This window comes from Ascidia mentula, chromosome 5, assembly GCF_947561715.1.
Source record: "Ascidia mentula chromosome 5, kaAscMent1.1, whole genome shotgun sequence".
Classification (NCBI taxonomy): Eukaryota; Metazoa; Chordata; class Ascidiacea; order Phlebobranchia; family Ascidiidae; genus Ascidia; species Ascidia mentula.
In genome coordinates this window covers 15,882,984-15,905,433 of record NC_138570.1, presented here as the reverse complement: position 1 = coordinate 15,905,433, position 22,450 = coordinate 15,882,984, and the positions used below count along the sequence as shown (strand labels likewise).

The 22,450-nt window shown below is 38.2% G+C and overlaps 3 protein-coding genes and 1 long non-coding RNA gene across 4 annotated transcripts; 1 reads left to right on the top strand and 3 right to left on the bottom strand.

Moving 5' to 3' along the window:
* Positions 1-3,950: 3,950 nt before the first annotated feature.
* On the bottom strand, positions 3,951-10,357 carry LOC145903037 (uncharacterized). Its single transcript, XM_082991126.1, has 15 exons — positions 10,283-10,357; positions 9,548-9,677; positions 8,409-8,750; positions 8,081-8,272; positions 7,661-7,777; positions 7,528-7,596; positions 7,123-7,360; positions 6,885-7,000; positions 6,484-6,625; positions 6,107-6,241; positions 5,647-5,808; positions 5,287-5,589; positions 4,639-4,988; positions 4,318-4,511; positions 3,951-4,264 (listed from the first exon to the last, which is right to left on the bottom strand). The coding sequence occupies exons 1-15, from the start codon at positions 10,341-10,343 to the stop codon at positions 3,957-3,959; spliced, it is 2,859 nt and encodes a 952-aa protein (XP_082847252.1). The 5' UTR covers positions 10,344-10,357; the 3' UTR covers positions 3,951-3,956.
* Positions 10,358-11,547: 1,190 nt separating this feature from the next.
* Positions 11,548-18,205, bottom strand: LOC145903036 (uncharacterized). The gene is made up of 16 exons (XM_082991125.1): positions 18,149-18,205; positions 17,998-18,074; positions 17,921-17,940; positions 17,692-17,818; positions 17,190-17,531; positions 16,627-16,818; positions 16,118-16,237; positions 15,458-15,526; positions 14,960-15,185; positions 14,304-14,594; positions 13,954-14,085; positions 13,605-13,760; positions 13,000-13,308; positions 12,479-12,822; positions 11,862-12,055; positions 11,548-11,786 (listed from the first exon to the last, which is right to left on the bottom strand). Exons 1-16 carry the CDS (start codon positions 18,203-18,205, stop codon positions 11,548-11,550), a joined length of 2,895 nt encoding a protein of 964 aa, XP_082847251.1.
* A 764-nt stretch (positions 18,206-18,969) lies between these two features.
* Positions 18,970-19,624, top strand: LOC145903727 (uncharacterized). Its single transcript, XR_014402689.1, has 2 exons — positions 18,970-19,198; positions 19,430-19,624. It is a non-coding gene; the product is annotated as an uncharacterized LOC145903727 (long non-coding RNA).
* Positions 19,625-19,770: 146 nt separating this feature from the next.
* On the bottom strand, positions 19,771-20,813 carry LOC145902289 (proteasome subunit alpha type-3-like). The gene has a single exon (XM_082990211.1). The coding sequence runs from the start codon at positions 20,745-20,747 to the stop codon at positions 19,992-19,994; it is 756 nt and encodes a 251-aa protein (XP_082846337.1). The 5' UTR covers positions 20,748-20,813; the 3' UTR covers positions 19,771-19,991.
* Between the last annotated feature and the right edge of the window lie 1,637 nt (positions 20,814-22,450).

The following is a 22,450-nucleotide window of genomic DNA, read 5'->3' as shown; positions in this document are numbered from 1 at the left end:
AGCAAAGACTTCCACTTTGTGGTGACTATACAGTCACCGTCATCCGTTGGGCACCAAACTAGGTGCAACCTTACGGAGCAAAGTCTTTGCTTGGCCGTTTGGTCAGCAAAGTCCTCTGATAGTCATACCAGCTGCACTGATGAGACCTTTTAAGTCGAAACAGTGGCCATCTGTCTGCAGCTTATACACAAATTCATATTATTGGCACCACATTGCTTATCATACATTTAAGTTATTCGTTTTTTTAGAAACCAATTAAAATGCTCGTGATACATTTATTGAAAAGTTTGAAGACAGAAAGCTGCAAAAGCCTTTTTTGGAAAGCTATTACTATTGTTTCGTCCCTCGAAGCCATTGTTCCTTCGTAAGCTGGTCTTGTAAGTTGGCGATTTTACAACGTGTCATAAATTTTTATAATTTATTGTTAATTAACAAAACTTTCGCGGCGCATCTCGGACCATTTTGCGGCACACCATTTTACCTATAGTCCATTCCTGTTGTGCATTATTTTTGGTAACAAAAGCATAGTTTTTATAGTGCGGCCTTTTGGCCCTCCGAGAAGTTTGAGTTTGAGACCCCTGCCCTAGATCGATACTTCGACGACGTGGAAGAGCTCGCCTGTGAAATTACAATTATTTGGTATTATGCAGATCATTTTCTATATAAAATTTACCTCAAAATTAAGGTAAAAATTATCGTTTGGGCAAAATGTCCAATTCTTTTACGGCCTTATACGTGACACATTGTCTTTGGATGTTTTTTTTAGATAAAACACACCCAATTGGCGAAATCATGATATACATATATATAAGATGTTTTAAATTTTGATGGATTATGTCCTTTAGTTGTTATTCACGATCAGCGGGAAGAACTTGTCTCAGCAACGCCCTCCGCTATGCAAGGAACAGAGCTTTAATGAGAGGTGGAAGAAGGGGTCAAGCGGATGTGGAATAAAATATTATCGTTATTTTTGATAGGTAGGAGCACAAAACCATTCATTATAACTAAGATTCTACACACTTTTACGTGATACGCTTTATCAGCTATTGAAAAGTTTTCTGCTTAAAAGAAGTTTAAAATGTACCTGTTTTTTTGACATTGCAATGCTGAATAACAACATTTAAAATACGTTATTTTTGTAGATACTAGCTCAAGGAGGGCGATGCTTTTATTACTTTTACTTGGACCAATGGGATGCGGCAGTCAACAAATTATCGAGATGCCGGAAAATCCACTAGATGACAAGTGTCTCCCCGAGTAGGGAAACTTGTGAAGTCGTAAGAAGTTTCTCGAACAATTGGCAACAACGGTCAAGCGCGCGAGCCAAAAACCAGGAAGAAACTGGGATGCTTTGCACAGGATATGAAGGGTTCAAATCCCGATGGGACAAAAAAGTCGTTCCATTACTACAATCTTGATAATTGCGTACTGTTGCCAACATCATTGTTTCTATTGCTTTGCTCGATATTTATCGACATGATGTTGTTGACGTTTCCATATTAAGTTGTATCCACTTTTATGCGTTGTCGTTTCGTTACTCTCTGTACATACTTCCATGTCTTTTGCTAATCTACAACTCAAAATAATGATGATGTTGGATGATTTTGTGGACATCTAACTTCGATATTCCTTGAAATTAATTTCAAGAAAAGATTTAAATCAAACAACCAAGGCCATGTGCAATTGTCAGTGGGAGAGTATATATATATATATATTAGAAACTAACTTTGTTGTATGTAACGTTTATGTAGTGCAGTATAGTAAATGTTGTTGTTCCAAAAACCATGGGTTGGTAACCAACGGCAATCGAAGTCATCCGACCCACCACAGCTTTGTAAATTGCATAAAGTGCAGTAACTTCGTGAAATGAGAAATTACGCAACCGAACGAAGTTGAGAGAATAATTGTTCTTTAGTAAACCTTACGCAACTATATCTTATCAATCACCTGTCAGTCTGATACCCAACTTTACTCCTTTAAACGGGCACTTCCTTTGTATCCTATTATTTTTATCTAAAACTCTACAGAGTCACCAAACTACAACTGGGCAAAGTGTTTCCGCCTTTGAAACCACTTATCGTTTTAACCTATATGTCAATATCAACTTCGTTATTTGCTTCGTCAAAATAATACCTCCTTAAAGTCAATCAGCCACTGTTAAGCTTTACGTGTAACGCATTTTCAGCAGGGTAACCGACAACAATTTTGCCAACTAACTAACCAACTTCCACTTTGCAGTGAGGCCAAGAAAAAGGAAAAATTACGAGTTTACATCCTGTTTGTCGCCTAGTTTGTTACAAATGATGGTGGGACTACATAGTTACCTCAAAAGGGAAGTCTTACTTGTCTATTTAGCTGACAAGATTGTTGAAAGTTACACCATAGCTGTACTGCTAGGACACTGTGGAGAAACAGCGATCTAGTCTGCATCCTACTAAAAACACAATAATCTTCCATTGCTTATAACGCATTGCTCCATTCTTGATTGGCGAGTTTTTTGCGTCATATCCTGAAATTGTCTATGTCCACAACACCATCAAACGATAATCAAATACCTGCCTACAGAATACACACTTTTTGAAAGCTGCATTTTTTAGTTTTGATTCGAAGTTGCATGCTATGGCATGTTGGCCCTTTTGGTACAATACACAACTGATAACCACTACGCATTATGTTGTCCCACGATAGTTTGGAAGAAGGCCTAAAACTGATTTTTGATACGAACGCGAAAATGGCATAAACTCGCTAAATTCAACCCAAGTTGTTGAATAAGCAACATCAATGATGCCTTTATCTATATTAGTTCTTTTAAATGTGAATATGCATTGCAACACACACAAATTATACAGCACACTTGTAGAATTGATAACTTATATATTCTATATGTCAAACATATTCTTTTTGCATTTTCTTTTTGCATTTTATGCACAAAAAATTTGTATAATAATATATTAAAGGAAGACCTGGAACAAAAAAATTAAATCTGTGCATCATTACCGAGTTATAGCCACATGTCATTCATTGTGGGTTTTTATACCACAAGCTATTCTTGGCACTAAATGTCAAACACGATTAAAACTGATTTTTATGTCTGTTTACCAATGACATGGTGCCAAACATTTCCCTTCAAAAAAACAACTTAATCCACTGGAAGGGCGAGGTTTTATCGAGTATATGGAAAACACGTGTAATTGTAGGTTTATCAACTATGTCGTTTCATCATCCAGCTATTTTCCTTCGATATGATCCGACTTTGACACATAAATAAAAATCATGACTTTTGCTATCTCTTCCTGCCTCAACAGGGATCTTCCATTATTGCCGCCTTCGTATTAATTTGCCACAAATTTACTCATGTGTAGAGACAAGCTTGTGCTATTCAGTGTTAAATAGATAGAACTCCCTTTGGCAAGTGGTAAAAACAACAGTTTAACGCACACAACACGGCAGTATCGAAAATCAGCAGCCTTACAACTGTTACTAGGTTCCAGCATACATGCATGACAGAATTGACTCACTTAGAAGGCCTTAGCTTAATTGGGATTATTGGTGATCATATCCTTCAAAAGGTAGCAGCGTCATCAGAGCAGAATGGGTCGTAGCGGTTTTTCCTGACACGAGAAAGTTAAGCTTGCACCGTTACCTTTGCTTAGGCACTGCTCGACCGAAATATTACCACACTGTTTTGATATAGTGGCCAAACTTGTACGAATAGATCAAACTATTCAATCAAAACAAGAGAAAGAAGTTTTGGAAGTAAGAAATTCAAGGTTACATTTATTGTTGTTCATGCTCATCATGGCTAATATTTCAAAACAGCAAAACGACACACTGAATATATTTACAAAACTCACATCAAATATGAGCCAGAAAGTCCACGTGTGTTTTTGTGTTCACTTTTAGGCTTCTAAAAATGCACTTAACTGTCGCAGTAACATGACTGGTGGAGATTTCCATCAGAGATCGCTTGTCTTCCGACCCTTGGAGGATGCGACATGAGAAGATTGAGTAACCTGATCACTTTTTGTGGATGAAGATCGGACCTTTCCTACTTTCTTGCGACATTTTTCTGTAATCTTATCAACAAAGTTGGAGTAGAGTATTGGGTTGAGGGCGCTGTTGATTGGGAGAAGAACGATGGCAGCAACTGCGTACGCAACGCTGTTAATCTTAACTCCGCTGAAGTTGACGAACACCATGATCGAAAGAGGAATCCAGCAACAGAAATCGGTGACAATTAGACGAACCACTTTACGTTGAAGAGCTGTAAAATAATTTAGTTAAATATTTCCGATTCAATCCAAGGCAAGAATCTACCTGTAGTTTTTCCTCCGGATTTCTGCAATTTATTTGATGATTTTGTGGCCCTTATAATGATTGCAGTGTAAGTTGTAGCAACAAATATAAACACCAAAAAATTGATGATGGATATTGAAAGAGAATATTTCCACGCCCAATCTTTAGTAGTGACGAAGAGGTTTGGGATGCATACACTGTTGGCACTGTAATATCTGTGAATAAAGGGGGAGCGTTAAACACTCAAGACATCAAATACTACCAATAGATAAAATAAAATATTTGTCTGTTTTTTAATGTATCTTTTAATGTGTGGCGTTTTTTGTCTAACGTCACACTCACCCGAATTGGTTTGAAATGTTCAACAGATTTCTATGCGGAAAGTTGGAGTAAAGAAACTGATCGAGTTCGTTCCATGACGTCATTGCTGATACTTGCTGTAGAACAGAATCAGGCTGTGATGATAATTGCTGGGAGTAAGTGAGCAATTTCATGGTGAAGTTTTTTGCCGCATCGAAGTGGACAACCACGTTGCTGAAGTAAGGATTGTTTTCTATCAAAACTTTCTCGACGAAACTGCTTTGAGTGAAGCTCGAGAGTGGTATGAGTGCCAAGGTGAGTGATATTGCCCATGTAAATGTGACCATCAGAAGAACAGATCGAAAACTTGGCTTTTGTAATGCTGACATCGGCTGAAACATCAAAAATGAGTTTTTCTTCAACATTAAAACACATTTAAAAGTCTTGTGTACCATACCAAGCAATTACGACGAAAAAGTTGCATGTTGCACACTGTGCATAGTTAACTGCACATGCACAATCAGGAACGAACCTATAGGAGTGAGCGATTACTATCCAAAACTCATTGCGACGTAACTATAGCGATTTTGGTCTCTAAACGGGTAAATAACCATGCAAGCACCGTATAAAGCATTAATTGATAAACGAAAATTAAACTTAGAAAACTATTCACAAAACCTAATCACTCACATTATAAACTGCATACAAGCGTGTTGCAGTTAGTAGAAACATCGTCATCACAGACGTCTCGCTCGAAAGCACGACCAACACTCCCATGACGACACAAGATCTGCTTGTTAACCACGACAGTGATTGAGCGCAATAACTTCCGCTGTACACACCACCTGCTATGCCCAACATCAACAGGTAAATAGCCATAAGAAAATCGGCTACAGCTAAGTTTAAAACGAGCATGTGATTGGTTCTCATGGCAGCTCCTCTATCTTCTGATAATATTGCTTTCAGAGTCCGTGACTCGCCAATTATGACAACCTGAAAGTTTTTATGTTAAGTCAACAGAAGCAAAGTCTTTGGTGCATTGGTACATACTAAGTTTCCAAAGAAGGCAAGCAAAGCCATGATCCACACGATTGCTCGTAATATCGGGTCGGCGATAAGTTCATATCGTGACGACAAGATATTTGCACCCGTGTTAAATTGCTTTGAACATTCATCACTCCAGTCACTGCAGTCGCGGTGGCCATCCATAATCTTACACATGCAAAATAATTTGTAATCTGTAAATGCTAAAACACAGCGATACATGCACTAATCTTGGAACAAATATATCGGTTTTTGAATTCGGCAATAAAATGTAATATTGTTCTGTAGTTGTTAATGCAACCTTCATGCAATGTGAAATATTTTTTCTAGTGTTGCCATGATTGTCATAAGTAAATTGTCAAACAAAAATAAATCCACGTTTTAAAACCGATTCTATGAACTTTATTTTATTTATCGAATTGCGTGCATCGTTGTGTTGTCATTTGATTAAATAAAGTGTACGTACTTGGTTCTTGTGGACGTACAACGGTTTCTTGTTCTTGCAGTAAAACCTTCCATCTATTCCTGTGCAATTCAGTTCATCTTCAGCCTTATCACAATTCACCACAAAATCGCACACAACTTGGGAGGAAACTGAAACCTAAACAAACAAATTTAATGTTGCTCTGAAATGTAACGTAGTTCATATTTTCGGTAATTTGGAATTTACAAACTCGACTTAATATATTTTAGTTCGTACGACGAGAGCAATCACAGGAGACCTTTTCATCAAAATCCGCCGCAATATAATTTACATTTTACTTTCGCATGTTCAAACCTGGGTGTCTGCCTACTTCGTTAAAGCCACGTATAAGGAAACCAGTGGTACAAAGGTGGTTTTACCATTTGTCCATGTAAGGAGGAACAATAGAATCTTTTCGGGCAAATGTTTCTGTGCTCATCTGTTCCATTGTCGCAATCTTTGCGTCCATCGCAAACTTTTGTCTTCAGAATACTCATAAATTTCCCGCTTTTGCACCTAAATCTGCACATAAAAAATACTAAATCAGTTACAGTTCAAATAAAGGAAAGCATTCATTGCCCAAAATATGTGAATCAACAAATCAAGAAAATGTATACATACATATCCACTGTAAGTTCATACACGTGATAAATATGTCGTATCTACATGTTAAATAGTGCTTAGATTTATTTTCCTGATAAAAGAGGACTTAAGACTCGAATTGCCTTGAAAACGTAAGCCACACTTCCGTAAAGTAAGTCTCTTTTTTAAACAACTCCACCTGTCTGGACAATTGCTTTCGTCCCTTCCATCTCCCGTACAATCAATTATTCCGTCACAAAGCTTCATACTCGAAACGCCAAGTGGTACCGCTACTGTCCGATTTCCGACCTGAACCTGAAGTAATTAATGTAATTTTTTAAACATTAAAAATGATTGCAATATTTTTGTCACTGCTAACAATTTTAAATTTTTGATAGTTTGTGCAACACAATCCAGGTAACAACATGAATTCTTACGTTTATTAGACATGGAATTGTCCCTAAAGCTGGTCCTATCTGCCCGGATGCGCTCTTAACGCAATTGAATAACCCGGTTGGGCACTGAGCCTCACACTCGTCCTCTGGAAACCCAGGAGGAAATTGCCATGTACTGTACTTGGGAAGTTTGCAATCCTCCACACCGTTGCAGAGAATCCCGTTGTAAACTGGTTTTGCGTAAATATATGGTGGTCTGGGACATGGATAGAGATGGCACCTGCGTTTTAAAATTGATACGTCATTTTTATTTAAATGAAGAAATGGATTTGGTTTATCGTTGTATTCGAGGTTTTACTGAAAACATTCAGGCATTCGTTTATGCTAAAATAAACCTAATCATTTTCCTGGATTGGTCGATTTTTGTCTACAAACAACAAGCTATACCTGCAAGTCTTTCCAACTTCACTCAGCAATCCTTTGGAACATGGCAACGTTCCTTTGCAGAAAGCGTACCTGTTCCATCATGTCAGTTTAGAATATTTGAATATTTGAAAACATACCAACCCGGTTAACTTACTTTTCGTCCAGATTGTCCGAACAGTCAGCAATTCCATCGCATATTGAAGTTTGGTTGATACACTTGGTGGTGTTGCCAGTTCCACAACTTACTTGACCGGGTGAACATGAATGGGAACTTGACATTAAAAACAGTAGGTTAAAATTCACCGAATGGCGATGCTTACATTTATAGCTTGTTGCAAATTGTTGTTTTACAAAACCAAACTCTGAACAGTAATGGCAATAACACCATTCAGTTTGGTTGTATGGGACAAAATCAGGAATAAGTAAGTGATTATTTGCGATCAAAACAATTTCAGATATCTACTAATGTGAAAATCCGTTGCTTTTTACACCAGTTAAACTTTATGGGCTTGTATTTTTCCTACAACATGTTGTTGTTAATTTATTCACCGAATACTTCCAGAAAAACAATCACCTGATCGCTGTCCTGAGAGTCACGTGATTGCAAATGTTGGAAACTTGATTCTCGCACAAGCACTCATCCGACAAATCCGGACAATCCACTATTCCGTCACAAACCCTGCGACGCGGAATAATTATGCTGTTGTCAAAACAACGGGTGCAGGTTTTGTCGTTGAACGTCACTCCAGAATTGTTACGTATGTCCCTGTGCATATGTTTTTTATTGATTAAAATACTGGAATAGCTTTTCTTGTTACCCATATAATATTAAAAACGGTTAAATTACGTATTCACCCATGCAAAATGTGTTAAAATTCACGCAAGTAACGACCGAGTTTCACCTTCCATCTTGCCTCCCATCGTTTGCAATGTAGCAAAGATCCGACCCATCGTCACAATCTTGCACACTGTCCCATAACAACTGTTGAGGTAGGCGGCAAATTCGGCCTTTTCTTGCACATTTGAATCCGATTCCGTTTTTCCAATCATCGTCTTCGGGGCATCCATCGCAAGCAAACCCGTTGCAAACAGTAGAACGCAAATAGCATCTGTTGCTGTTCTGACATTTGTAATGACTCGGACAACCTACGTCACAAGGCGTCAAACCTTGACACGTGACCGTTCCGTTGCAAATGTAATCTCGGTGCAGCAGACAAGTTTTGTTGTGTGATGAAGTAGTACAGCTGAAAAAAATATATAGATGTTTAAAACTTCAATAAATCCGGTCGAGTCAAAAAAGTCTAGCCCAGTATTTTTTGCAAAAAAGCAGAAAAAAGTATTATCGCATATTTTTGCTGCTGCGGTATAATTTAATTTGCACAATCACTTGGATGCAGCAACTTTTTTAAAGGCTTATTTTTAAATAATATATTTTTTTATATTTCTGTGTTGAGTCCAAAATAACATCATCGGTTTCTACAACTTCCACTGGTGAAAACAGAAACAAAAAAGGAAGCGCGGTGTCGGCGCGAAAAAAGTTGAAGAAAAAGTATACAATAGCCGGTCTTGAATATAACGAAGAAAATATTAGTAACGATGTTGTGAAACTAAAAATTAAACTTATATTTTATTAATGACAATCATGACCCACTATTTAAATGAGAAGATTGCATAAATTACCAGAACATTTTTCGAACACAACTATTGAGATAATTTTTACTAATTATTATGTCAACGAATTGTTTAACAAAGAACCGGTACATGGTGTTTTGCAAGGTTTTGTATTGAACCATCGACGTGTCTATTTACATTGAAAGGCGCGAACAGCGGATCCGGATACAGCCAACATTAATCACATGAATTCATGCAAAAGGTGACCTCAAAGTGCTTAGAACTTCAAGACAAACAATATAGCCAATATTACTGCTCCGAAATTCATTAGAAAACGTTTTGATCGCATCTGCAAACATTGTCAATGCAAAACCATGTACTTATAACTGTTTCTTGTGTCTCGTCCTGGATCGACGTTTTAATTGAATACCTTGTAATGTAAGGATCACAAGTTGAGCATGATGACGTGTTTGATGTGATTTCGTCACTTCCGTCACAGTCTTGAACATTATTGCAAAATTTTGAAACAGCAATGGATGAACCATTCGAGCAAAAGAACGCTGCAGAAAATAAAGTGTCAAAATCAAATCCAGTCACGTGTATTTTGCACAAAAAGCAACTATTCAAATGCTGAACAATACACAAAAGAAAAAAATGTCGCGGCCACCGATAAAACCGTGATGGTTATCAAGTCAGGCGCCCATAAAGTGAAAAGTATATGAAGTCCTAAGAAAAAAGTTTAGTCATCAGCTGACTGTCGTTATGATGTTTACATGCTGGATTTCTGGATTCGAGAATTGATGTCAGTCTAACATGGTGATAAGCAATTACTAACAAATAAAATGCAACGAAACGCGACGTGCAAAACAATGCCGGACATTTGAGCATTTTGCTGCATACAGATGGCTACTATTTCGACCTATATAAGGTCTCATCAGTGCTCCTAGGTGTGACTATGGATGACTATTGGCTCCATGTTCATTTGCAGATTCAAACATTTAACATCCCGGACATGTCAGGAAAATTCTGTCAGACTAAAACCTTATTTGTTATTTCATGAATGCATTGTATGCGACAATACAATATGCGAAATACAATATACATTTAAGCGATAATATAGTTAGGTGCGATGTGGCGTCAAAAACGTATTTATGAACCGACTCACCGTTGGCATTTGTAGAGGTTACGAAATAAACCACCGAAGCGCAAATCCATAATATCCACATTGCCTTTTGTCCAGTTCAATAAAACCTGCAATACATTGATTTGTTTTCGATGCAACGAAAACGAGCGTACTTTCCGTAATGGTTGCCTCACTTTGTTGCTGCTCGCAGGAGATTGCACAGCAATAAATTCAAGCCCAATCTGTCAGAGGACCACGCGGTTTGTGGTCACGTTGTAGATAGAATATGGCAGGAACATCCTGTATGTTGGGTTGAACCTTGTGCGCGTATATGTGTGTCATTTGACACAACATCCTCGTCGGAGTGAAGGGGGTGTCGAGATTATTTAAAATCAAGCACTGTATCAAAAAAATTTTAAACCAATATTTGTTGGGATTTATTGGCAAAGAACACAACAACGCGGTAATGAGTTCCAACTGTCGTTCGGGGTATATCATAAGAGGAAGTCGTATGTTTATCTTGTAGACGCGTGGCATGACTAAAGGTTCCTTCTACCGTTGTGTTCAGCGATTCTAGTTTTTATTATAAGTCACGACAGCGGGAAAACAAGAAATGTGCATTTTAGCCTTTGTGTTTTAGTCCGTTGGCTGCTAAATGCACTTTTTGTTTGACTTTGTGACACATAACCGCAACACTTGCCTTTAAGACAAATTTTTTTTTTACAGTAATATTGTCATAAAAACACGTACATGCACTTTTACTACAATATCACGTTGAAAAGAAAGGGCTGCCCTATATTCCCAGCAGTTAAACTTCACTCATACTTGTGGCATAAATCCTGTGCACAGGCACATATACAGTTGCCAGTCAAAAGCTTTGCAAAGCTGGTGGTCAAAGCAAACTAATTATGTATGTTGATTACAGTACTACAAGCTATAACAACTTATTAGACAATTACATGCATTCCTTTCGTTATCAAAGACAGTAGATTATTAGCCCGTAAACGGCTCTTGAGTATATCTGTTTAAATTCTCTAGGCTTGTCTGAAAATTTTGATTTAAAAACCTGTTTAAATCAACGATTTGTTTTTAAATCAAAATCGTTGTTATCTTCTGTTTTAATTTCTCTCGATTGGTTTTAAATCCCTGTTTTACGACAGCGGTTCCCAACTGTTGCAACGCGAACCACTATATGTTACGCTGAAGGCTTTTCAGTGGTACACGTAAATGTTTGACGAAAATGTACGGATTACATTAATCTATGAATAAACAAAATTAACAAAGTATGAATCCAGGAAAGCACTTGTTTACCAGGACAGGTAAAAATTCTTATTTCCCTTTTTAAATTTCTCCCAAACATTTTCAATGAAATTAGAATATAAGATTGGGTTGAGGGCGCTGTTGATTGGGAGAAGGACGATGGCAGCAACTGCGTATGCAACGCTGTCAATCATAACTCCGCTGAAGTTGACGAACACCATGATCGAAAGAGGAATCCAGCAACAGAAATCGGTTAAAATCAGTCGAATAATCTTTCGCTGAAGGGCTGCGATAATAGTCGTAATTTTTTGCTTTTGTTACGAATCTTTAAAACGAATACAAAAACGGACACTCGTCTCACATTTCTGTGTCTTGGATGTTTTCGGGGAATCAACTCTGGTCGCCTCGGCTCTTCTCAAGAGAGCGCAAAAAGTCACAGCCGAATAAACCGACAACAAGAGGTTGAGAATGGTGACGGAGAGCGAAAACCTCCACGACCAGTCGTTGCGGGTAACGAAGAAGTTGGGAATGCAAACGCTATTGGCGCTGTAATATCTGTAATTGAACACTACATTTTAGCTCGGTGCAAAGGTTGTTTAATAGTTTTTTGCTCAGTTGACGACAATACGTGTGAGTGAAGGTTGAACCCAAAGACTTGCTCTACCATTCTTATAGGTCAATAGTTTTAGCGGGAAAAAGGTCGAAAAATGCAGTTTGGTTACGCTGGGCATTACAGTTCATTGCAAACGTAATCCACAGAATTAAGGTTAAGCTACATTGGTGTGCAAGCAATTATTCGTTACGATTAACGCCATGTTTTGTAAAATGAATAAATTAGATTGCTAAACCTGTTAATGATCCAACAACCGTACAAGTTTATGGGGTCAACGAACCGATGAGGTTTGCTCATTTAACTGTTTACGAAGTTTACCAGAACTTTCTTTCCTACCGCTCTTTTACAAAATCGATCAGACTTGCCCGAAATATGTTGATACCAGCAGGTAATTGTCCAAGGAAAGAGGAATAATTTTGTGTAATTCATTCCACGAAGTCGCCTCGTACACTTTCTGCAAAACTGAGTCAGATTCGATGGAAAAATGGGGTGAGTAGGTGAATAACTTAATGGAAAAACTCTTGACTGCATCAAAATGAACGTCTGTTGTTTTAAAGAAGGGATTGCTTTCGATCAAAGCTCGCTCAACGAAGCTGTTTTGAAGGTAACTGGACAATGGGAGAAAGGCAAGTATGAAAGAAACTATCCAAGAAAAAGCAATCATGAACATCACAGACCTCATACTTGGTTTGGTGAGGGAATCAATAGGCTGAAAATAGAAAATCTGTGTAACTGAGGTGCTTGGAGTGCAGCAAATATTGCACAGTCCAAATGGGTAGTAACTAAACATAATATATATTGCGTCATAAAATGTGTGCTTTCTCCGTTTTAGCCATGGATACTTGGTTTATACATTCCTATAGTCTACACATCTGCTATCACTTACATAGTATACTGAAAGTGTCCTAGTTAGGGATAAGAAAACCATCGTTAGCACAGAAGTCTCGCTGGAAAGCACGACCAGAACTCCCATAGCTATGCAGGAATTACTTGTAAGCCATGCCAGTGCTTGTGAGCAGTAACTTGATTGATACGAGAGGCAAGCAATACCGAGACAGAACAGGTAGACGCCCATGAGAAAGTCGGCTACGGCCAGATTCAGCACAAGCATGCGGTTTGCCCGCACCGAAGCAACTTCGCTATTCATCGGTTTGCATTCTCGCTTAATCTCTTTTATTTCGCCGACGATAACAGCCTGAAAAAGTTCAAACAATCCTCGTACATTTTGCAACCTTAGAAGTACTTCAACATATTGCTCCATTATATCACATATCATCTGCCCATTGAGTGTACAAAGCGTTTTTGCGACCAGTTTCTGTTTAAGGTAGTTCCTATACTAAAAATGAAACCTAGCATTCGAAACATACTCTTATTTTGAGGCAGGGGCTTTACACTATGATACCTGTTTCTCATTGGAGGTTATGAAATACGGAGCGGAGGTATTTTTCGCAGTGTATGGTACTTTCCAAACTAAAGTCCACTTAAACTTACCAAATTTCCGAACAAGGCCAGAAAAGCCATGATAAATAAAATAACTCCGAGTATTGGATCGGCGATTAGTTGTTGAGGCGATGACAAGGCAAAAGCTGCCTTGAGGTTTGAACATTCGTCACTCCAATCACTGCAGTCCCCTCTTCCATCCAAAATCTATTTAACAGATTTCCAAAGTAAGTTCGACCACATAACTAACGTAAATCAAGTGACAATGCATTAACTATACAACGATAGGACAAATCATTCAATCTATTATGACTTAAAGATGCAGATGAAACCGGGTTAAAATAAAAACTGTGTACAATGGCAACAAGTCACTACAAGTATGGGTTAAACTTGGATATACTTGGTGTTTTTTGATAAACAGTGGATTTCCACTTGTGCAGTAAAATCGTCCATCCTCCGTGCACTTCATTTCATCTTCAGCATTGTCGCAGTTGGTGATAAGGTCGCATACAGACCGTTTCGGAATGGACACCTTTTAGTACATAAAGCAACGGAATTTCCTGACAAACCGGTTTTATGTTAAACATATGAAATTTACTAGTTGTGGTCAATGGCGTCATTAAATCAAAACCGTACTTACTGTACATTGCAATTGGAGGCACCAAGTAAAAACCAGAACTGTTCATTTCGGGAAAGGTTTTACGAAAAGAAAACTGAGGACAATGCAAAGCATTCGGTAAAAACTAATACCTTCGTCCCACTCAACGAAGGGCAGCGAAATTGTTGCCTGCATCTCTCCAAACTTTCATCTGTTCCGTCATCGCAATCCACTCTTCCGTCACACAACTGACTCATGAGGATGCTGATCTTCTCCCCGCTTTTGCACATGAACCGATTTCTACAGCAGTGCTGGGGAAGATTACGCGAAATGCAGACTTGCTCGTCTCGTCCGTCAGCAGTACAATCCAGAATGCCGTCGCAGTTGATCGCGTTATCGTAGGTGATGCTTTCAATTGTTTTCGTCCCATTCGGAAGCCTCACCTAAAAAGGAAAATCACTGAAGTTTCAAGCCTTTTTTTGAATTGGTTGCTAGATCCCTAAAAGAAAAAAAGGTACAAATACGCAAACGAGGCACAAATATGCAAATGGGGAACTTCAAGTTCCATGTATATAGGATTAAAACCCACAAACATCGACGCAATTCGGCAGCCAAATTCGTTTTGCGCCATTGGACCAAGGAATAATTTCGGACGTAAAATGTGCTTGATTTTCAACTGGCACTAATATGTTCTTTTGTACTACTGCCTTTAATCTCTGGTTTAGTTTCTAACTCTACGCCCGCACCACAGCTTTGAAAAACATGCACAAGAACCTAAGTAAAACATTGCATCGGTTAATACACTTACGTAAGTTTGGCAAGTTCCAGTAAAAGGGGTATCGAATCCAAAACCGTAGCGGATGGGAACAGTGCAATTAAATCTTTTGATTGCGGTAGAATTGGGACACTTTGCTACGCACTCATCTTCTGGGTAACCTGGTGGTTGAACCCACTCGCCAGGTGGCGCAAGAGTGCAGTCGCCTTTTCCGTCACACAGAGTCGCCATTAGTCTCTTGTGTCCATCGATGGGACACCTGGTTTATTTGAAAACAATATGAGTACAAACTGCTACTGCCCTTGTCCTAAAACCATTTGACGGAGTTCAAATTGTTTGGAAAACTGTTTTTCTTTGCTATCTGTTTTATGACAGAGCATACGTAAATATCCTTGATTGACAAGAACTTTGCGTTAGTGATCAATTTGTCCTATAAGTTGAGGCCTGCTGTAACGGTGGTTAACAGTTTCGCCAATACAGTACTTCTGGTTGGTTTTCTCTACTTTAGCATTTGCAGAACTTAGAACAAACCTGCATGACGTCATTGCGTCTTGCGTTTGTCCGTCCTGACATGAAAGAGTTCCCCTGCAATAATCATATCTGCAAAACATCAGCTTTAACTCACGTTTGTTTTTGTTTCAACAATTGTCAATTTAGTCATTACTTTGTCAAAAATTGCTTTAGTTAATTATTGCAGAAGGTTCATTGACTTCACAACCGAGTCATTGCAGGACCAGCCATTTTTCCGGATGGGCAAGATCAGAAAAATGAGCTCCTGGAGCGTTGGGCCTGGTTAGTCCAGGGTCGTGAGTTCAAACCTCACCGGGAGCTTGATTTTTCAGATCTCGCTCTGACTTTTCGGGTTGCTGATCCAGCTTGGCTGCAAAGCCTGTAAATCTTATGATCGAAATAATGGAGCTGAAATCCTGCCGCCTTGCTGCGCAACAGCACGGTAACACTTTCGCAATAATTATTGCTGGCTACAACAATTCCAATACTTACTACGAAAAAGTAAATATTCCTAATTTTGTGTTCAAAAAATAGTGAGTGTGGTTTATCATAGGTAAAGATATTTGATGTATTTTACTTGTGGCAATAAATCACAGAATGTTAACCTCCGATTTTCACTTGCCATAATGTAACTTTGAAGTTACACTAATAGCTTAACCGTCCAAGCACAAGTTTAATTACTTTTCGTCCATGTTGTTTGAGCAATCCGCCACACCATCACAGATCTTACTCTGATTCACACATTTACCATCAGGTGTCCCACAATGCACCTGGCCGATGATGAGACATGGGTGAAGTAATCTGTGAAAATATCAAAAAATAATCAGAAGAAACCAAACAAAATCACGTGCATAGTAACTCAGAAAACAGTTTCGCATTCCGAATGCGACGATTGGTTTGCTGTAGACTGCATGTATGTGATAGTGGAACACGTGTTGGCGAACGTTTTCACGTTTGTAAGGTAATATTTTATTTGAGATCCATTGGAATTTCTACATTTTTATCAGAAAAAGTGACAGGATGTTTTTTAAATTATCTTTTGACATTAATGGCAAACTATCTGATTGGTGAAGGATAAATTGTATGTACAAAACTACAAGAAATAATAAAATCACAACCACTCAAGTTAAAGTCAAGTTAACAAAACGGCGCGCAAAATTCAACAAAACGTGAATTTGAAAAATACTTGCTTGCGATTAGTCCGAAGTTGCACGTGATCGCAGAGCGTTGCCACTTGGTTTTCGCACAGGCATTCATCTGATAAATCCGCACAGTCGATTATGCCGTCACAAACCTTTACACGTGGAATAATCATTTTTTCGTCCAAGCAGATATGGCACCGCTTTGGTATAAAAGATGGCAACCAGTCCGGGTTTCGTACACTGCCAAAATACAACAATTGTGGTTGTGCATAAGAAAGCATTGTTAACAAGGTCCCACTCTTATTTTTAAAGGACGAGAACAACTTGCTTAATCAGGTCTTAAACCGGTTTTCGCTATAGGTGCGTGGTACATAGTTGATGTAAACTCGACTATTTCACCAAAAGATGCCTAATAATAAAATTTACCGGTTCATATTAGAATTCCTATCAATCCTTTCAGATATTTTTCAAAAAAATCTTTAAACCTGAAAATGAAATCTAATTGACGTTTTTGTTACAGATCAAGAATATGAAAACTTGGCCGGAAACAGCTATTTTACAACCGAAGAATATTTTTTACAATCTCCAGTTTTTATTTACGTATAACTTACCTCTGAGAGTAGACGGTGACGTTCGTGCTGTAGCAGAGATCTGACCCATCGTCACAATCCTTCACATTGTCCCATAACATCTGCTGAGGAAGACGGCAATACTTTCCATTCCTAACACACTGAAACCCTATTCCTGTTTCCCATTCATCATCTTCAGGACACCCGTTCCTAAAGTTTCCGTCACATACAGTTGTACGCGGAAAGCACCTGTTGCTGTTCTGACATTTGTAATGACTCGGACAACCGACGTCACAAGGCGTCAAACCTTCACACGTGACCGTCCCGTTGCAGAAGTACTCTCGGTGCAGCAGACAAGATTTGTTGTGTGATGAAATAGTACAGCTAAAATACAAAAAAAAATTCTGGATTTCATTAGATAGGCGAAATGATTTTTATGATTTCTGTGGTGATTATCAATATTCTCCAACATTCTCCACTAGGGGTCCTTCCTCTACTAAGCATTTTTTGCCACCGCATTTACAAAAAATAGTCTTCCACCTGCCTTATTTGAGGGACGAGACACAGCGGACATGACGCGTTACCACTTATTTCGTCACTTCCGTCGCAGTTTTGCTTTCCATCGCAAAACCTTGTTGTTGCGATATTAGTGCCATTGTTGCACCAAAAATCTGTAATAAAAACCCTTTTAGGCACAATCTTACGATGCTAATTCATTAAAAAGGTAAATAGAAACAACATACCGTTAATTATACACAACCGAAGTAACTTACTTAACAAGCATATTTTAAAACTACAATGAAAACGTTGCATATTCTGTTAGGATTTGTATAATGGTATAAAAACTTACCTGAGAGTGCAGTTGCCCAAAAAGTACAAACGATAAAGACTCGCAATGACGAACTCATGTTTAAATGCAAAACTAACCTGAGAGGTTAAAAGACAAACAACAATCTGTTGATTATAAGCTTGTTGTACTACACTGCTCAAAACCCGTATACCCGTGCAGATTCATCACTCCACACTAAATCGCGGAAGTCAGTTGCTTCATCAATCATTTTGATCAAACCTGAAAGTTTATCATAGGATTTTTCACCCTTGACAAAAAAAATACAGCAACTATTGCCTACTTTGGGAATAGAGCCTACAACTAAAAGTTGCCATTAATTATAATATATCTATAAACGTTCGTAGTTTTGAATATTTCTGTTAATAAGGTATGAAAGCCATTTAATCGTAATATAGGCACCGTCAGTTTCTGCACATATGAAATACTAAAACCACACACAAAACAACTACACTCAGTTAATAAAGCGTGGAAACACATTGTGCCTAAACACTCTCCTACAAACTTCTTTAAACCCCAGTGGGATAGAGAATAGAGGACCTTGCAACTCACAGCGAAGATAAGAAAGAAACACACGCACACTATCAACTCGAAATGCCTGAAGCACAACGTGCAACACTGTACAAATATATGCAATGAATAAAAATAGTAATTTATCGTCGCCCATGTAAAGACAATGTTTAAAGTGAGGTTCAGATTCTACTTGGAATAAAGAGAAATCTACAACGGTCCATACTTTTTTTCACGTTTTTTCTTGGCCCAGGTGAGAATAAAAGCATTTCCTAAAGGCATTGCAATAAAACAATTTAAATTCAAATTCAAATAGCATGGAGAATAGGTATTTTCGCTGAGAGTCGTAGTTAAATGCAAGATATTGTTGCCAAATATCCGGAAATTTAGCAAAAAATTGGCTTCACGCATGATAAAAATTGTTTTCGATACGCATGAACGACCGCACTAGGTTTCTTTGTGGATTGCTTGTGTTTGGGTTATTTGGAGGTAATTTCACTCGATATTTTTTATATGGCTTCAATATTCAAGAGGTTGATTAGATTGGAGGCCCTGCAAAAAGTCAAACAATGTAGCCGACTGCTTTCTTCTGTTGCTTTGAAACAACCAAATACAAACTCTATTCTTTGTCAAGCAAAAGGATTGCTTCCATGCTCCACAACCTTGAAAATGCCAGTTAGGACGACTATAAGAGGTAAAGTTCGAAAAATATGTTTTTTAAACCTATACTAAAAGTAAAGTTGTCTTTACTTGATTGGTTGAAAGACGATTGGCTAACATACCTCTTGACTGAACAATTATTACTGCCATGATGCTAATGTTTATCCCAAAACATGAAAACGAGAATTAGTTTAGTGAAGTTGTTTGATGTAAATGTGTTTATACCATTTCTATGTGTGTATATGAAATTTTCGTTTGTTTTTAGGAAGGGATTTTATACCAAGCACTCACAAAAGAATTGCAAAATTTGGCTGGAAAAAAAGAATGAGCTCCACTAGCCAGAAAATTATATTAATTCGAAGAATGATGCGTGGAAAGTCAAGAAGAGAACTATCCAACTAGTGTGTATTTTGTCTTACGTTTTCAACCTTTCCCAAATTAATAAAAAAAAAACATCTTATTGTTGTGTTCATTTTGTACAGTTTCTGTGAAAAGTCATTCAGATGATTTCTTTTGTTTATAATAAGCAATGTTACCAAGAGGCCTAAGTACAGAAAACCTGTTTCGCTTCCATACGAGGGCCATCAAGTGAAAGTAGATGAAACATACAACAGGGATATTCAGTTTATTTAATCCAAAAAAACAGTACATTGAAAAAATATCAACACTAATTGTTTGCCAGAAACATGCACTTTATTTTGCACAGCAGCGACAGTTTAATTCACTAAAAGCAAATGTTTTGGCATGGCATGTTTTCAGTGAGCAACTGAATCCTCTGTTATTATGGAACATAAATCAAGCTGTGAACTTTTATTTGACAATTTTCTTCAATCCTCGTCAGAGTCACTTTCCTCCATTGCTTGTTTAACAGCTTCTTCCGCACTTTCCACCATATCTTGTGGAACCATTCTGTGCAAGCCATTAGTGTCTTTGCCAACCCAGCTAAGCTGCAGTTGAAAAGCCTTATCTTTGACCTCGTCATGCACAACATAAATGATTTTCGTAGCTTCTTTAACTGCTTCCTGACAAGAGATTCCACCCAAATTTAACTTCTCGATTTCTGTTTTGGCAGCTTGCTTGGCCTTTCCAATGGCACATCCATTGTACCCCAATGGAACTCCAGATGGATCAATCATGTACAATTCAGGGCAATCATCATAATAAGATGCCAATAGCACACTTGCCCCGAAAGGCCTAACAGAGCTGTATAGGGTGTAGGCATGTATGTACATAGCAACTCTTTCAGTTAGGTACTTAAGAGGAACTGAGCTTCCATATTGAAGTCGATAGTTGCTGGCTTCAGTCCGTGCAATCTCAACAACCTCCCTTGCATCTGTTAGCAACCCAGCAACAACCATCCCAATGTGTTTGTCGATATTGAAAACCCTCTGATTTGAATCATCTTCATGCAGCTTTGAGGTGATAAGTTTCTCAACAGCAAGCACAATTCCGTCATTGCACCGAATGCCAATTGCTGTGCTGCTGTTTTCCACTGCTTTTTGAGCATATTCAACTTGGAAAACCCGACCATCAGGTGAGAATTGGGCAGCTGAAAGATCATAGCCAGTGCCTATGGAACTCATGTTGCTTCAAGTACAAAAGCTGATGCAATGCCACAAGTTAAAAATATTCAAACCAAGCTTTTAACTAAACCTGTCAAAATCACACAAAATATTGAAAAAATATTAAAACTCCAACTAATGATACAATAAGAGTGTCTCAGGTTTATCCACATTACAAATTTTGTATTTTCCATGATTTTTGTGCAAAAATTACTAACCCAGACCATCCAACTTTGGCCTATGTTTGTCACACAGACATCACCCAATCGAATTGTTCAAAAACCTGGCTTTGCTTTAACGTCAAATATAAAGGTGCCAACAATTACAAAATTTACCGGTTATGACAAAATCCCAATAAACAATAACTACAGAAACAACAGAATATCCACATTCTAAACGGCACCTATTCATCTTCAAAGCATTACTCGACAAAATTCACGTTGTACCGTTGTCTCATCCGATGTTAACAGTGAAATACGTTCACCCCGCTTCAAGCTCAGTTATAATGGCACTTCGAAATGAGTACGCTGTGCTTCAAAGCAAAGTGTGTTTGCCATAAATACAAAAAATCCTGTATTTAGCCAATGTTTGAAACTTATAAGAGACAAAATATATGCATACTTTTCTGATTATGTTCTTTTCACTACTTTTTTTACCACGCCGGGATTTGAACGCTGGATATCCTGGCCACGAATCTTGATCAGGTTTTCTGCTGGGTATACGTGTCGGGCGCTTGACCGCTGTTGGAGAAACATAATACGCAATACGCCAGCGTCGGTTGTTGGTATCGACTCGATAACAGATTTCTCAAGTTGGTTCTAACTCTAAAATACTAAACTTAAAAACAGTATACATTTGTTTAAATGCAAATTTATGAAGGCCAGAAGGTAATAAAAAACGTTTAGGCTATGATTGTTTAACTAAACATTTAACCCCTCGCACAATGTTTCGCCCTTTCTCCGTAAAGTCCAGTGTGCAACAACACTCAGTTGTTTTGTTCGACCGGCTATCAGCATTGATGTTACCTACTTCTGAGTACAGGTCCCATATCAGTATTAATAACCCCCAAAATCAAGTTTAAAGGCTATCGGCATTAATACAGAGTGATTTTCTTTTTTGCCCACAACAATTCCTTTAGTCGGTGACCCATGAAGATCTATCTACTGGTACTATTTAAAGAGAAAAAAAATTAATTGCAGCAGCATCGGTCAAAACACAGCAAGGATCTGAGGAGCTTCCGGGAGGATCTCATGTCCTATAGAATAGCAAAAACAGTCCCAGGAGGCAACCAAAGCAAGTTTCCTGCGAATTTTTTTTTCATTGCGTAGAAAAAAGGCCAACAATAAATTTCAAGTTGGATGAGGTTTTTGTGATTCATTTTTTCGCAAAACCAACTCACATTTTTGCACCCTATTTAGCTAAAATAATCTCCGCGAGCAGGGGGCGAAATGCCCATTAGGGGGCGCTTTACGCAACTATCCTCAAAACAAACTTTGACCTGAATGCGTAGACAAGAGGCGGGCCTAACATAAAATCATAAATTAAGGTATACTTCTGTGATTCAATTTTGAGCTACATCGCCTTGAACATTTTGAACTAACTTTTTCACAGCACCCAGCACCAAATGACTAGCTGGCAACAGCATGTGCCTTTCTGCTCATTCAACCATAAATTTGACCCCAATGCATCAACGCTTGCCTTGTGACGTAACTAAGTTTCTCTGT

Bases quoted from the DNA above. Each gene is read 5' to 3' on its own strand.
- LOC145903037 (XM_082991126.1), bottom strand. From the start codon at position 10,343: ATGTGGATATTATGGATTTGCGCTTCGGTGGTTTATTTCGTAACCTCT. The intron at 7,597-7,660 runs GTAAGTTAACCG...ATGATGGAACAG, and splicing joins TCGGACAATCTGGACGAAAA to GTACGCTTTCTGCAAAGGAA. The intron at 5,590-5,646 runs GTATGTACCAAT...AAAAACTTTCAG, and splicing joins TTGCCTTCTTTGGAAACTTA to GTTGTCATAATTGGCGAGTC.
- LOC145903036 (XM_082991125.1), bottom strand. From the start codon at position 18,205: ATGATTGATGAAGCAACTGACTTCCGCGATTTAGTGTGGAGTGATGAA. The intron at 17,532-17,691 runs GCAGGTGGAAGA...TTTGTATTTTAG, and splicing joins TGTCTCGTCCCTCAAATAAG to CTGTACTATTTCATCACACA. The intron at 12,823-12,999 runs GTAAGTGATAGC...TTCTATTTTCAG, and splicing joins GGACACTTTCAGTATACTAT to CCTATTGATTCCCTCACCAA.
- LOC145902289 (XM_082990211.1), bottom strand. From the start codon at position 20,747: ATGAGTTCCATAGGCACTGGCTATGATCTTTCAGCTGCCCAATTCTCA.